Source organism: Aotus nancymaae, unplaced genomic scaffold (genome assembly GCF_030222135.1).
Source record: "Aotus nancymaae isolate 86718 unplaced genomic scaffold, 86718_ANA_hifiasm-v0.15.2.pri h1tg000079l, whole genome shotgun sequence".
Lineage (NCBI taxonomy): Eukaryota > Metazoa > Chordata > Mammalia > Primates > Aotidae > Aotus > Aotus nancymaae.
In genome coordinates this window covers 10,420,083-10,435,653 of record NW_026988494.1, presented here as the reverse complement: position 1 = coordinate 10,435,653, position 15,571 = coordinate 10,420,083, and the positions used below count along the sequence as shown (strand labels likewise).

The window sequence follows — 15,571 nt, the reverse complement described above, 5'->3', positions numbered from 1 at the left end:
CTCTCTGGCTAATGTTAGAATGAATAACCAACACTCCTCTTCTCCCTCTACTCAGACATAGTGAAAGTGACCAGCAGCACGCTTAAACATGGCTCTGCAGAGCAGGTGTTCTGTCAGCTTAACAATAACTTGATTATGAGTCTGAGCAAATCATGTGAAACTACTCTTCTGTTTTCCCAGCCATAAATCTCTTCCAAGGTCTCAAGAGAGCCCAGCTCGATGACAAAGGGACAGGCTAGAACAATGCTTCCAAAACTCTAGTTGATGGGCCAGTGGGTCACTGGCAAGTGTTTACCAGTCCACGAATGTCATTTAAACAAAGAAGCCTCTCCCTTATTATAATTTCTAAATGCAAAATGCATCTGTGCACACATGCCCACCCCTTGGCCTGCTCAAGTCTTTGTCTGCTCCCTGCCTTTCAAATGGCATTCAAACTTGAAATGTTCCACCTCCCTTCTTCAGGTGGTTAACTGGAAATCATCCTCTGCACTCACCTGCAGTGTGGTCTCTCTGAAACCTCTGATGGCACTCTCCCCATTTTACCTCCACCTGACCATGACCTCCACTGACCTCTGCAGAGGCAGCTCCCATGCAGTACCAGATCCTGTCTGCCCAGAACTTAGAATATGAAGGGAGAGCAGGTGAGTTGGTGTACTCTGGAAATCAATGGCAACCTAACTGAGACCCACAGGATGGTGGGTCAGAGCTAAGGCCCGGGGCTGACGCCCCAGAGTTCTCTAACTCTGCGGATTCACTTAATCTCTAAATGTCAATTTTTCCTTCTGAAAACAAAGACAGTAATAATACCTACTTCCTAGGGTTTCTGTGGGGATTAAACTAGATTGTCCCTAAGGGCACTCAGCACTGTCTCTGCAACATGAGAAAATGTCAACATTGTCACCTATTGTTCTATTTTTCTCCAAAAATAAGGAGACTGATGTGATGGTTAATACAATAACCTTTAGACATGAAAAACAGGAATCAGACCAGGCACAGTGGCTCACGCCTATAATCCTAGCACTTTGGGGGGCCAAGGCAGGTGGATCACAAGGTCAAGAGATTGAGATCATCCTGGCCAACATGGTGAAACCCCATCTCTACTAAAAAAAATACAAAAATCAGCTGGGCATGGTAGCGTGCACCTGTAGTCCCAGCTACTTGGGAGGCTGAGGCAGAAGAATCACCTGAACATGGGAGACAGAGGTTGCAGGGAGCCAAGATCACATCACTGCTCTCCAGCCTGGCGACAGAATGAGACTCTGTCTCAAAAAAAAGAAAAAAGAAAAGAAAAACAAGAATCATTGAAACAATAATAAAGTTGGTAATTCAAACGATGGCACCCAGGAGAAATACTTTTCTGATTTTGCATTTTCCTTTTCCATTACCTTTTTTAAAAGTCCTTCTTTTCAAAAAAAAAAAAAGGAAAAAAGGAGAGGAGGAACAATAGATGAAAAGACTGAGGAGGAAGGGAGGGAGAGAGGCTTTTTCTACAGGCCTAAAATTTACTACTAATATAAACTAGTACTAATGTTAATACCATAGGCTTCGTTTAATAAAGAGGATCTAAGAAAACTAACCCTTTAATTTTCCTCAACGTTTAATATGCTAATAGTAGAAAAGTATTCATCAAAGCATCTCAGCAAGGAAATACAGTAGTCATATATTTTTATTATGATGGTACACACTTTAATGGATGCTGTCTTTGGAGTCAGCATTCATATAGTCTTTGGTGTCCGGAAATGACAGATGATTTGAATCCTTCCCCAAATGGGAGCAAGTCTATAAATGCCAAGGAAGGTAAGGACTACTGCCAGGCATGGTGACTCACACCTATAATCCCAGCACTTTGGGAGGCTAAGGCAGGAGTATCACTTGAGGTCAGGAGTTCGAGACAAGCCTGGCCAACATAGTGAAACCCCATCTCTATTAAAAATACAAGAAAATGAGCCAGGCATGGTGGCACATGCCTGTAGTCCCAGCTACTCGGGAAGCTGAGGCAGGAGAATCACTTGAACCCAGGTGGCAGAAGTTGCAGTGAGCCATGCTCACGCCACTGCACTGCAGCCTGGGCGGCAGAGCGAGACTCCTTTCTCAAAAAAAAAGGCAAGGACTCCTGAAGAAGAGGCTGATTAGTTTGGAAAGTTTTTAGAAATCCTCATGTACAAAGAATTTTCTTTTTCCAGCATCCTCACAAGTTCTGCCTGAGATTTCTCACAAATAATCCAAACTGAAAATTAACTCAAAAGAATGACTTAAGCATTACTTTCCACCTACTCATACATATGAAGGAAATCCAAAGCTGTAGCCTACTTTGCTCAGTAGGATCACATTTTTTTTCTGGAAAATCAAAAGTCAGGGTTCCTCCCAAAAAGTATCTTTAAAATATACAAATGATTTTCTCTGTATGAGGTCAGATTCCGTATTTACAAGAATCAACAATGACATTAACCAAGATCCCAACACAGCTCCCCATGGCCAAAATCACGTATTTTATTTTCTTTTCCTAAAACTCCCAGTTCAGTACAAACTTCTGTATAGAACAGGTATTCAACAGTGATTGACGACACTTATCTGTCTAATTTGGTAGTCGTCTAAATTTGTATCACTGCCACCATCACCACCCGCTGCCACTCTACCTTCATAAGGTCTTCCCAGTTATTCCAGGAGTTGAACTCAAAATTTATGTTTAAAAAAAAAAAAAAATCTCTAGGCCAGGTGCAGTGGCTCACATCTGTAATCCCAGCACTTTGGGAGCCCGAGGCAGGCAGAGAGGTCAGGACTTCAAGAGCAGCCTGGCCAACATGGTGAAACCCCGTGTCTACTGAAAATACAGAAAAATGAGTCGGGCGCGATGGCGTGCACCTGTAATCCTAGCTACCTAGGAGCCTGAGGCAAGAGAATTGCTGGAACGCGGGAGGCAGAGGCTGCAATCACCAAGATCACACCACTGCACTCCAGCCTGGGTGACAGAGGAAGACTCCGTCTCAAAAAAAAAAAAAAAACTCTATGCAGAAGATAGGAACACAGCATTGATTTGTACTTCTTTTCTATGTGTTCTTTACAGAGCCCCATGTATGTCAGCCCCTCATCAAGTCACATACACCCCAGAGCAGACCAAGAGGCCAGGATACCCTCCTTTCTGTCCTCTCATCCACAGTAAAAGGATCCCCACAACCATGTCAAAGATATCCAGTCAACATGGCATCTCCAGGCCTAGCCCCTAAATCCCTACTCTTCTTAGGTCATACCTTGGAAAGAAAGTTGCTACAAAGCCTGGCAAAAGAATTGCCAATCAACTTGCCCCAGGAGGAATGCCCCCAATCTATCTGCCCCTCACCTCCAAAAGTGCTTGGCTTAGATGTGGCAGGTACACAGCACTGGGAATGCACTGAACACCATGGAATAGTTCACTTTAAAATGGCTCTTTTCATATGATGTGACTTTCACTCAATAGGAGAAGGAGGAAGATGAGGAAGAAGAGCAGCATCAGTCATCAGGGCTTGACTCGTTAAGCCACGTCACCCAAAAAGCAGAATGGCACAAGCAAAACAGGAACCTCCAGAGAACAGCCTTAACATGACTACAGTTTGCCCATCTCCTTGCCCTTCTCCCAAGTGTGCTTGTTCAGATTTGCAAAAGTGAAGGAAACTCAAGAGTTTCTTGAGTTCTTTCAAAATAACCAACCTGCTCCAAACCCCTTCCACCTGCTCAGTCCTGCACCAGAGAGTGCACAGTCTTGGACCATCACGTGAAACGTCAGAACTCAGAGAGGAGAGTATGTACCTGTGCAGTAATGCTGCCACTCGTAACACATGAGAGGGTCTTTATGGTTCAACAACAACACATCATCATAGGTGTTCTGTGGTTGTCGAGATGCCTGTCAATCACTCTGGGTTCTACACACTGCACAGACTTCCAAAGCCAAGCAGTGGGAGGAATCAGCTTCATTCAGGCTAGAGCAGCCTTGGAGAAGGCAGGCTAAACAAGGGTCCCTAATCCCTCCCCGCTGAAGTGAAGGCTGCCAGCCTCAGAAGAAGGTAAACCTGACAACCAGCCCCCAGCAACTAATGTTGCAATCAGAAAAGCTGAACCAGGCTGGGTGCAGTGGCTCACACCTGTGATCCCAGCACTTTGGGAGACCAAGGATGGAGGATCATCTGAGGTCAGGAGTTTGAGACCAGCCTGGCCAACACGGTGAAACCCTGTATCTACTAAAAATATAAAAACTAGCCAAGCATGATAGTGTACACCTGTAGTCAGTCCCAGCTACTTAGGAGGCTGGGGTAGGAAGATCACTAGAACCCAGGAGGCAGAAGTTGCTGTGAGCGGTGACTGTGCCACTGCACTCTAGCCTGGACCACAGAGAAGACTCCATCTCAAAACAAAAACAAAAAGAAAAGAAAAGCTGAACCAAAGAGGCCTGAGACCTGGCTGGGCCTGCCCCAAGCAGCCCCTACCTGATGTGCTTTCCACAGAGACTGGAAACACAAAGCAGACCTCCATCCTCAGGAAACAGGGATGCCAAGGCTGCCAGAGGCAAGAGAGGGCAGGAGACTGGGCCTGCACCTGCCACTGGTTTTCAAAAAAACAAAACAAAATCAAAAGGCACTCTGATGCCCTAATGGATGGATGGTCAGGTGTCCTTAATCAAAAAGGGCTCCCAAGGGCCGGGCGCAGTGGCTCACACCTATAATCCCAGCACTTTGGGAGGCCAAGGCAGGTAGATCACTTGAGGTCAAGAGTTCAAGACCAGCCTGGCCAACATGGTTAAACCCCGTCTCTACTAAAAATATAAAAATTAGCCGGGCATGGTAGCAGGCGCCTGTAATCCCAACTATATGGGAGACTGAAGCAGGAGAATCACTTGAACCCAGGACATGGAGGTTGCAGTGAGCCCAGACAGCAACACTGCACTCCAGCCTGGGTGACAGAGTGAGACTGAGTCTCAAAAAAAAAAAGGGGGGGGCTTCCATGGATAGAAGCAAGTTAATGGGTAGATGAGAAGACAACCAGAAATGTCCAATTCCACCCTTCCTCTTTCATTCCCCTCGAGTATTATGGAGCTAAAGCCCCTCAATCTCTTCACAGACAAAGGGGAATAACTTCAGAGTGTGGAATAAAATACCCATTAAACGAAAAACACTGGCTGGGTGTGGTGGCTCACACCTCTAATCCCAACATTTAGGGAGGCTGAGTGGGGAGGACAACTTGAGGCCAGGAGATCAGGACCAGCTTGGGCTACATAGCAAGACCCTATCTCTATTTCACAAAAAAAAAAAAAAAAGGAAAAGGAAAAAAAATTTTTTTTTTTTTGAGACGGAGTTTCGCTCTTGTTACCCAGGCTGGAGTGCAATGGCCCAATCTTGGCTCACTGCAACCTCCGCCTCCTGGGTTCAGGCAATTCTCCTGCCTTAAAGAAAAAGTACTTTAGGAAATTCTAGACTACTTGTGCAGGGATGGACTTGAGATTCGATTCTAGGGTTTAAAGAAGAGGCACTCAATACTTAAAATAATTTGAATACTCCAAAGGCCTTTCTACCCTTCTAGAATTCTATTCTGAACAGTATTTATTTCTCCTAGTGCCTGATTAAGGTTTTGATTTTTACATAAAACAAAGTCCCAGAGAGTTCAAAGCAGCCTGTTCATAAAAAGAAAAGCCAAGATGCATCAATATTAATAAAGCTTAATGAAAGAGATACTGAATAACCTTTGTGAAATTAAAAACAATGACTGATTCAATCCAAACAACTAGGTCATGCTCAAATTCCAGTAATTCTAAAACTTAGATATAATAAGGCAAGAATTTTGCTTTGCTTCAGTGGTCAAAATGAAGGACCCATTCAAGGCTAAGACTAGTCATAGAGACACAATGGGAATGCTGGAAGAATGTTGGGAGTGGGAGGGAGCTGGGAAGCTAAACAAAGCTAGATAATCATTATAGTACTACCTGGGATTTTCACTGAGTATGTGAAAAACAAAGAAAAAGAGATATTTCTCCGGCCGGGCATGGCGGCTCACACCTATAATCCCAGCACTTTGGGAGGCCGAGGCAGGTGGATTTTGAGACCAGCCTGAGCAACGCAGCAAAACCTTGTCTCTACAAAAAACACAAAAATTAGCCAGGCATGGTAGGGTGTTCCTGTAGTCCCAGCGACTCAGGAGGCTGAGGTAGGAGAATCATCACCTGAGCCCAGGAAGTCGAGGCTACAATAACCCATTTTCACCCCACTGCACTCCAGCCTGGGTGACAGAGTAAGACCCTGCCTCAGAAGAAAAAAAAAAAATCACATTTCTCACAAAAGACTGAACCATCATTCAGCAAACATCTGAGCGGCTCTGAAGATGCTACAAAGTCTCAGGCGTGTCTCTGGCTCAGAAGAAGCAAGTGAACAACCTAATCAAAGAGGTATCATGACACATCCAAACACCAACAAAACAAGTCAAATATGCTGAGTGTTGTTGGAGAGGTACACTCCACGTGCAAGAAACTGAAGAACAGAAGACATTTGGCAGGAGATGCTGAAAGGCATCAAGTTACTGAGTAAATGAAAGGCAGTAAAGCTTAAAAATAAAGCCACATAACTAATCCTGTCTGCTGATTTGGGTTGCTTTCTCATTCCTTTTTAAAATGATGTTAAATAATTAGGGGAGTAGGATATTTGGTGAAAAACTGCAGTCACTGCAAGTGTGACTCACTAGGACACACTCTTCCAATTAAAAAACACACAGTATTCACTTATCTGCTTAAAAGGAATATCAAAGCACTAGAATCTTGCTGCAGGCCTGTGTTCTAACCACATCTTTTTTTTTTTTTTGAGACGGAGTTTTGCTCTGTCGCCCAGGCTTAAGGGTGGTGGCGCAATCTTGGCTCACTGCAACCTCCGCCTCCCAGGTACAAGCAATTCTCCTGCCTCAGCCTCCCAAGTAGCTGGAATAACAGGCATATGCCAACACACCTGGCTAATTTTTTGTATTTTAGTAGAGACTGGGTTTCACTGTTAGCCCGGATGGTCTCAATCTCCTGACCTCGTGATCCACCCGCCTCAGCCTCCCAAAGTGCTGGGATTACAGGTGTGAGCCAACACACCCAGCCATACCACCACATCTTAATATATTGTCACCCAACTTCAAGAGTACCAACTTTTTGAATTTAGAGGTCATATTGGTAGAACAGAATAAAAGCATAAGCAAATATCCCACGAGAAGAAAATTGCTCTAAGACAAGTATATAGGACCAAGTAATGAGAAGGAAGACAGCAAAAGGAAGGGAATCCTGGCTACCAGCAACAGGCAGCAAGTCTGCAAAAAAAAGAAAGGGTACCTGCAGGAAGCAGATAAAGACTTTCTTTTTGGAGACAGGGTCTTGCTCTGTCGCCCAAGCTGGAGCTCAGTGGCACAATCTCAGCTCACTGCAACCTCTGCCTCCTGGGTTCAAGGGATTCTGATGTCTCAGCTTTCCCAGTAGCTGGGATTACAGGCATGTGCCACCATGCCCACAGCTAATTTTGTTGCATTTTTTGTAGAGATGGGATTTCACCATGTTGACCAGGCTGGAGAAAGCAGGTAAAGACTTTCACAGTGATATTTAGGCTTCATCACAGGCCATCTCTGAGTTTCCGAAAGCATCTCCTGTCACTCAACCCATATGTCTTAAATAAGATATCTTAACAAGACAATCATGTTGTCAGAGAGATTACCTATTTTAAAATAAGACAAACTGGTAATCTGTCAACGTGATTTATCTTTTTTACAAAAACTTTTGAAACCAGTGATTGCTGACTGTGCATTTTCCAATCATTTCTTTCTTTCTTTTTTATTTTTAAGAGATAGGGTCAGAGTGCAGTGGCACAATCATAGCTCACTGCAGCCCCAAACTCCTATGCTCAAGTGATCCTCCCACCTGAGCCTCCCGGCTAGCTGAGACCCACAGGCATACACATTCAGCTAATTTTTATATTCTGGTAGAGACAAAGTCTGGCTACATTGCCCAGGCTGGTCTCGAACTCCTGGACTCAAGTGATACTGCTGCCTCAGCCTCCCAAAGAAATAGGATTACAGGCGTGAGCCACTGCACACTGCCCAATACTTTTCTTGTGTAAACCAAAATAAGAAAAGAGAAATTTAGCATTATATTTCCTATACTCAACTATAGTAAGGCAGCCCAGGCCAAAAAATCCAACAGGACAATGCCAAAACAGGCTTTTCACATACAAATACTTTAAAAGATATTAGTGCAAATTTACATTTTTTTCTGTATAAAATCAAAGGAGATCGTAATTTACTATTTACTCTTACTTTAACATCCCAAAGTTAAAAAAATTCAAAGTCCAACTTTGTCAGCATTGCATATAAAATTGTTATAGTTTATAGGACAACCTGACACTTTTATAAAACATAAAAGTAATCAATTTTTAATGTCCCCCAAAAGCAAAATGACCTCTTAAAAAGACAAAGGCGGCTAAGGGTAGTGGCTCACACCTGTAATTCCAGCACTTTGGGAGGCCAAGGTTGGCAGATCACCTGAGGTTAGGAGTTCAAGACCAGCCTGGCCAACCTGGTGAAACCCGCTCTCTATTAAAAATACAAAAATTAGCCCGGTGTGGTGGCACCTGACTATAATCCCAGCTACTTGGGAGGCTGAGGCAGGAGAATCGCTTGAACCCAGAAGTGAGCCAAGACTGCACCACTGCACTCTGGCCTGGGCAACAGAGCAAGATTCCATCTCAAAAAACAAAACAAAACAAAAAGACGAAGACAAAGACACCAATAGCTTCAAAGGGTTTCTGCTCAATTAATACATATTTTAATAATCTAGGGATTCAATGAATCTATCTTTAATGTATGTTCTAAACACTCAACATAATTCTGTTCCTAAATCTAGTTTCATTTCTAACTTTTATCATTTTAACTCTTACCAAGTCTTTCACAACTGTAACAATTACTAACAAATGATGGTTATCACAGAAAAATACAGAAAAGGAAAATTTTTTTTGCATCTTCTTAATGTAATGAAAAATGTACTATAATTATCCTTTCTACTTTTGAAAAACAACATAATTCAAAAATAAATCAAAAAACTGTAAGACAAAAGTATTTACCAATACTTATGTGTATATATTTTATAATTTCGTCCCCAGAATAACTGATGATTTATTCCTATTCAATATATAAGATAATTTTACAATTTTTCAATCATTTGTTTTCCTCATTGAAAAAAAAAATCTCTTCCTTATAGCCTGGATTGCAAAACCAGGTGTGCCTCATTTGAAAGGCAAATAGACAAAACAACAAGACGAGGGGTTTGTCTGCATCTCAGTACAAGCTTGCTGGTGGAATTCATGACTGCTCAAAGTTCTTAGAAGATCTTTACTTGCTCAATAACCTATGTCTCTCCTTTTGTTGTTAATAACATTCGTTTTATTGCTTTGGATCCAGAATGGCTTCAGGTAGTTCCTTCAGTAAACTACCCTGTAAATACGTAACTCTCAATCACTTTATTCAATTTGGTATCACAATAAACAAGTATCTTGCTCCCATGAATAACATACAATGACAAATATAAAACCAACTGAAGAGTCTACCAACTCATGAAGAGTGACAAGCTTCCAGATAAACATACAGAATGGATGGCTCAGTCGACTGGTAACTGAATACAGTGCCTTTTTTCATGCTGAAGAATTAAATTCATCCTAGATCTAGGGCAACGGAAAGATGTCACCTTCGGAAATATTGGTATTCAATTCCTTCCTGATACCATTACCAGCTGCATTCTTGTTGGCCCTCTGACCAGGACAAAGATCAGAGTGGGAGGCAGGCTTCCATTTCATCACCCCTCCGTGTCCCCTGGGGTTGGGGACCCAGGTGAGAAACGTGCAAGGATCCTATTGTGTCTGGTTTGTGCTTAGGACACTTGGAATGTTGTTAACCAAGCCTGCTCCACACAAAACAAACCAAACAAGCAAACAAACCAAAAACAAGTTGTTTAAAGAATTGCAAAGGATGAGGAAATGGACATGTTCCCAACTAAAAACTAGTTTGATACCAATTAACCAGTCTCAAAAAAATCCCAGACAAGGAAAAGGCAAAACTTACGGAGACAGTACAAAGGCCTGTGGTTGCCAGAGTTGGGAGGAAGAACTAGCAGAGCACAGAGGATTTTTAAGGCAGTAGAAGTACCCTACATGATACCATAATAGTGGATACCTGTCATTGGACATTTGTCCAAACACATACAATGTCCAATACAAAGACTGAACCCTGTGTAAACTATTAATTTTGGGTGATACTGATGTGTCACTGCAGGTTTATCAACTGAAACAAATGTACCGCTCTGGTGGTGAGATCGATATTGGTGAAGCCACACATGTGGGAAAGGGATATATGGGAAATCTCTGCACCTTCTGTTCAGTTTTGTGGTAAACTTAAAACTGCTCTAAGGGAAAAAAAAAAAACCCATAGTCTTAAAAAAAAAAAAATACCAGACAACTAATCCTGGAATTCTTCCACTTGCTTATGATGGTTTAAAAAAATGGAAAAAAAAAAAAAAAAGTCTGCTGGAAAACACTCCCCAGAAGAGAAAACTCTTAGTTTTTTGTCCCTTCCATCTCAGTTATTAAGCACTGCCAGAAAGTTTCATTTGGTTAACGCTTACCAAAACCCAACCTTAAGATGTGTATAAAACTCGAAATTTCCAGGAAATACCCGGGAAAACTCCCCTCAAAGATTTCTGTCATCTATCTTCCATGTCTGAGTGGGCGGAATGGAGCAGCAGCCGCAGGATTTAGTCATGCATTACAATCTGAAATTTTTGTCTTTACTCATCCATCGTTCACTCCAATTTCAAAACATTTTCTCTGGAATTTTCTTAAGAAACATGAGCAGTAATTTTTACTTTTTAATTACACTCAATGTGAGCACAGTACTCAAATGCTTGAGGGGATGGATATCCCATTTTACATGATGTGATTTCTATGCATTGCATGCCTGTATCGAAACATCTCATGCACCTCATAAATATACACACCTATGTACCCACAAAAAATTAAGTTTTTAAAAAAACTGAGTTAAAAAACTCCAACTCATCTACTCCTTCGAGATGTGTCTAACATACTTTAGCCAAGGCTCAGTAAGAGGCTAACATCAGACACCTTCCAGCGTCTGCTCAACCACCTGAAATTCCTTCCACCAAATGTGGGCTACATCGAGAAGAGGGGAAAGGCAGATGTGGGCTACATCGAGAAGAGGAGATGGCAAATGTGACTGAAACCCATTTTGGAAGTCTGAGTCTATTAGGAGAGGATGATTCTTGTGACTGCATTTCATAACACTCAGGCACTTACTGCCTTTTGCTTGTCTCCAAATCTCCCTCTATTTCCCTTACACAGCTTTCCTGGAGAACCCCTGAAGTTAAGTAAACATTCTGCCAAATGAGAAACAAGTATCTCCAAAAGCGTATCTTACAACATATCAGAGAAGAACCTTGTCCCTCTCTCTGCTTACCTGGAAAAGCATGTGGATTGGGCGATCCTCTCTTAAGGCACTTAGAACAGAGAATGTGCACGGTGTAGTGCAGTCCAGGCCATTCCTGAAGCAGGACATTCAGTTCCTCTACCAAGGGGGTTATGGCTTGCCATGCGGTCCATATATTTGGTAGTGATGCATGGCTAGCAATGGACAGGGTGTCCGGCTGCAGGACTCCCTTAGCAGGTCTGTAACTCACCACCACAGGAACTTTCCCTCTATAGGCAAAGATCTGAAATTTACCATCCGACCTGTGCACCACGTGGCTGTTGATCTGGACACTGTACCTTGCAAACAACCCAGGTGGAAAGGTAAAAGGAAAGCTATATTCAATCTGCAACTGCTCAGCCACAAAAGACTGCCCGGCTAGGTTGGTCCCATTAATCCAGGCTTCTGCATGGGGCACCTCATTCTGCACATAGCTTGGGAACTTGTACCAGGCTGTGGACCCATTCAAAGGCTTGCCCTTGGGTTTATTGAGGCAGTAACAGAGTCCCATCTTCTCCAGCAGCTCCAGCAGCAGCTGCAAGTCCTGCTGGGCCTGGACATGAGGCTTAAGCAGCAACCGAATAACATGGGCTGGCAAGAGCCCATGCAACAGAAAGCCCTCCACATATTGATGGAGCTGGGTGGCCCGGAGCAGTTCCTGGCTCGGGGTGGGGAGCGCCATGGAGGAGGAGCTTTCCCCCTCCGCCTTGCCCTCTCCACTGGTCCCCAGGAGCAGCTTATGCAGCAGCAAGGAAGCATCCCTCTGGAAGAAGACATTAAGGATGTCAATGAGGCGGGTGAGGTTGTGGAAGACGTGCTCCTTGAGCGCCGGACTGTCCTCAAAGTACAGTAGCTTACCGCTCTCATGCAAGTAGGAGAGGGCACTCTGCAGTCGGTCCTCGGTCAGACCCGCCTGCAGGCCCAGGCGCGCCGAGTCCCACCAGCTTAGCCACAGTCGCTGTGCCTGAGGTGGCTGGAAATGCAGTTCCTCCAGCACCTGCCAGGATCGAGGCAGTACTCGGTGTAAGTTGGGGAAGATTTCTCGGTGCTCAGCGACTGAGAGCAACTTGTCCCGAAGGCGTTGCAAGTGGCGCGGGTCCCTGCAGCTAACAGGCAGCACCGGGGAGAGGATCTGCAGTCGGTGGTTGAGCAGGTATTGAAAATGGGCCTTGCGCCGTCGAAGGTTCTTGTCTGAAACGCCGTAGTAGGCTGCGTGGGGGCTAGCAGAGCGCAGCTCGAAGTCCCGGGTCAGTGCCTCGTCCACCACCTGGGCCAGGCGGCTCAGCCCCTCCGCATCGTGCTTCTCCTGCAGTGCGATCTGGCGGTGAATGTCCAGACACTTCTCCTCCAGCTCGCAGTCCCCGCACAGGTCTGCGTGGGTGCCCACGATGCACACCACCGCGTGGGGCACTCTCGCCCCGACCCGATGCAAGAAGGAGCCCACGGTGCTGGGAAAGCGGCGAGGCTCATAGGTGGCCAAGTTGACCACCAGCACGTACAAGGCCCCCGGGGACAGGAAGAAGGGCTGGATCACCTCGTAACTTTCATCCCCAGCTAAATCATACACGATGAACCGCAGGCCCCGGGAGGCATCGGCCGTCCAGCTGGTCACCTCGATGCCCTTGCTCACAGGGGGAGGTGAAGGTGGGTAGCACTTCTCCTTGTCCCCTCCTCCCGGGCAGCCCTCCACTCTCTCCTCGGTGAGGCAGTGGCGCAGCAAAGTCTTTCCTGCAGCCTTATGCCCCATCAGGAGCAGCTTGAGCCGGGGTTGCACCGCCGGCTGGGAATGAGCCAGCTCCTTCTGGTAAGCTGCAATGTAGGGGATTCCCTTCATGCAGACCTCGTAGGGGGGCTGGATCAGTGGGTTGTCCTTGATCTTCCACAAGCCCACCCGGGAGAGTTGGCCAAAGTTGTCGGGCAGCACCGCGATCTGGTTCCCCTGCAGCACAAGCTCCTCCAGGCCGGTCAACTCCACGATGGAGTCTGGCAGGTAGCGGATGCGGTTATTATCCAGCCACAGGGTGAGAAGCCGGCCCAGGCCCGAGATAAGGGATGGCACGGAGGTGAGCTGGTTGCGACTAAGGTAGAGCTCCTCCAGACCAGCCAGGGGCAGCAGCGCGGCAGGGAACTCCTCGAAGAGGTTGGAAGAGAGGTTGAGCATTTTGAGCCTCTGCAGGCGACTGAACTGGGCAGGCAGAGCCTGCAGTCCGTTGTTGTCCAGCATGAGGCTCTCCAAACTGGCCAGCTCGCAGAAGCCGGCGGGCAGCGTGCCAAGCTCGGCCCCACTCAGCCAGAGGATCTTGAGGGCACGCAGGGCATTGATATCCTCAGGCAGGCCCCGCAGCCGGTTGCTGGACACGTCCAGCTCCTCCAAGGCCGCCAGCTGCAGCAGCTGCCGGGGGAAGGCAGTGAGCTGGTTGTGATCCACGTCCAGGGTGCGCAGGTGGGAGAGGCAGGAGAGGGAGTCAGGCAGGTGCGCCAGCCGGTTAAAGCTGACGTCCAGCTCCTCCAGATGGGCGAGAGCGCCCAGCTGGGCGGGCAGGGCGGGCAGCTGGTTGTGGCTGAGGTTGAGCTTCCGCAGCTCCCTCAGAGCACTCACCACCTCGGCGCCCAGGGCGGTCAGCCGGTTGTGGCTCACGTCCAGTTCGGTGAGGTGGTGGCCGAGCTCGGCCACCGCCGGGGGCAGCCGGGCGAAGCGGTTCCTGCGCAGGACCAGGACGCGCAGGCTGCCCAGCGCCGACCCCAGCCCGTCGGGCACCTCCTCCAAGCCGTTGTTCCCCAAGTTCAGCGCCTCAATGTCCCCAAGGTTGGCCGGCAGCACGAGCTGGGCGGGGACGGGGGACTCGAGCGGGTCGGACTCGGCCCCCGGGCAGGCCCCGGCGGCGCTGAGGGTGAGCTGGCGCAGGTTGCTCCGCAGCTTCCTGGCGCGCAGGGCGGCGTCCCGCCACAGCCTCGCCGTCTTCAGGTTACCACTGTCCATCCCAGCCATGGCGGGGCCAGGCCGACAGCCTCGCGCGGGCGCGGGAGCCCACAGCTACATGCCGCGCCGCGCCCCAGGCCCTCCGGCTGCTGCCCCTGCCTGCCCTCCCGCGCTCGGCGGCCGGCGACCGCGGGTCCTAGTGCAGCCAGCGGCCGAGCGCCCGCAGCTGGGGGCCGGCGGCGGCGGCGGCAATGGGAGCAGCAACGTGGGGCGCCGAGCTCGTGGAGGGCAGCTCGCATTCTCCCTGCGGCCGGGCCATGGGCGCGCCGGGCAGCAGGGCCGCCGCCCGCGCGCCGCGGAGGATGCCTGCTCCTCCTCCCTCTCTGCCCGCCGCGCGGCGCCTCAGCGTGCCCGGCTCCGGCCCCGCTACCCTCGCAGCCGCGGCCCGGTGGCGGGCAGCGGCGTCGCCTCCGCGAGCTCTTGGGGGAGGGCGGCGCTCGGCCCCGCGGCAGGCATGCTGCGGGCGCACGGCCGGGGCGCAGCCGCGGGGAGGGGGCGGCGGCGCCTCCTTGTCTCCGCTTCCCCGGGCTCGGGCGAGAGCGCGGGCGCCGCGTCCCCGGCGCTGGGAGGGCGCGATCGGGAAGCGGCAGCGCCGCCCGCCGGAGCGGCCCCCACGTGACCCGCGGAGGCGCCGCGTTTTCCCGGCACCGCCCCGGGGGCGGGGGCTGCGGAGAGCGCCGGGTGCGGGGCCGAGGGCGCCTGGCAGGGGGCGGGCCGCCGCCCCGGACCGCGCTGGGCTGAGAGGTCGTTCCTGCGGCGGATGTGGGGGCCGGGGCCCCCCTGGTGGGCTCTCCTGCGTCGGGCTCTTTGTTGGCCCCCAGTCTCTAAGGATTTCTTTTTCTTGTTCTCTAATGCGTCGGATCCGCCGGCTTCCCTTACTCATCCTTTACCTGCTCCCCTGCAGCTCGCGCTGCATTCACACCGTGGTGGAACTGGCAGAACCTGGGGGCCCTGGGTGTCATCATAGGAGCTTAGGACAAAAGTGTGGTTAAACAAAAGCAGGAGAAGAGCAGGCAACCATTCATTCATTTAGTAAATATTTCCTGAGGCCCTATTTCGTGTTGAACATGAGACAGGAGTAAT

General features: G+C 48.3%; 1 protein-coding gene across 3 annotated transcripts in view; it reads right to left on the bottom strand.

The window, feature by feature from the left end:
• MFHAS1 (multifunctional ROCO family signaling regulator 1) overlaps nt 1-14,497 on the bottom strand; it is a 105,425-nt gene extending 90,928 nt beyond the window's left edge. For all 3 annotated transcript variants that reach the window (XR_001110009.2, XR_001110008.2, XM_012468762.2), the window contains exon 1: nt 11,500-14,497. Coding sequence is in view for 1 of the 3 variants with exons in the window: in XM_012468762.2 (XP_012324185.1) it covers nt 11,500-14,497 (2,998 nt within the window). In the remaining 2 variants the exon portion in view is untranslated. The remainder of the gene's footprint in view (nt 1-11,499) is intronic.
• Nucleotides 14,498-15,571: the final 1,074 nt, after the last annotated feature.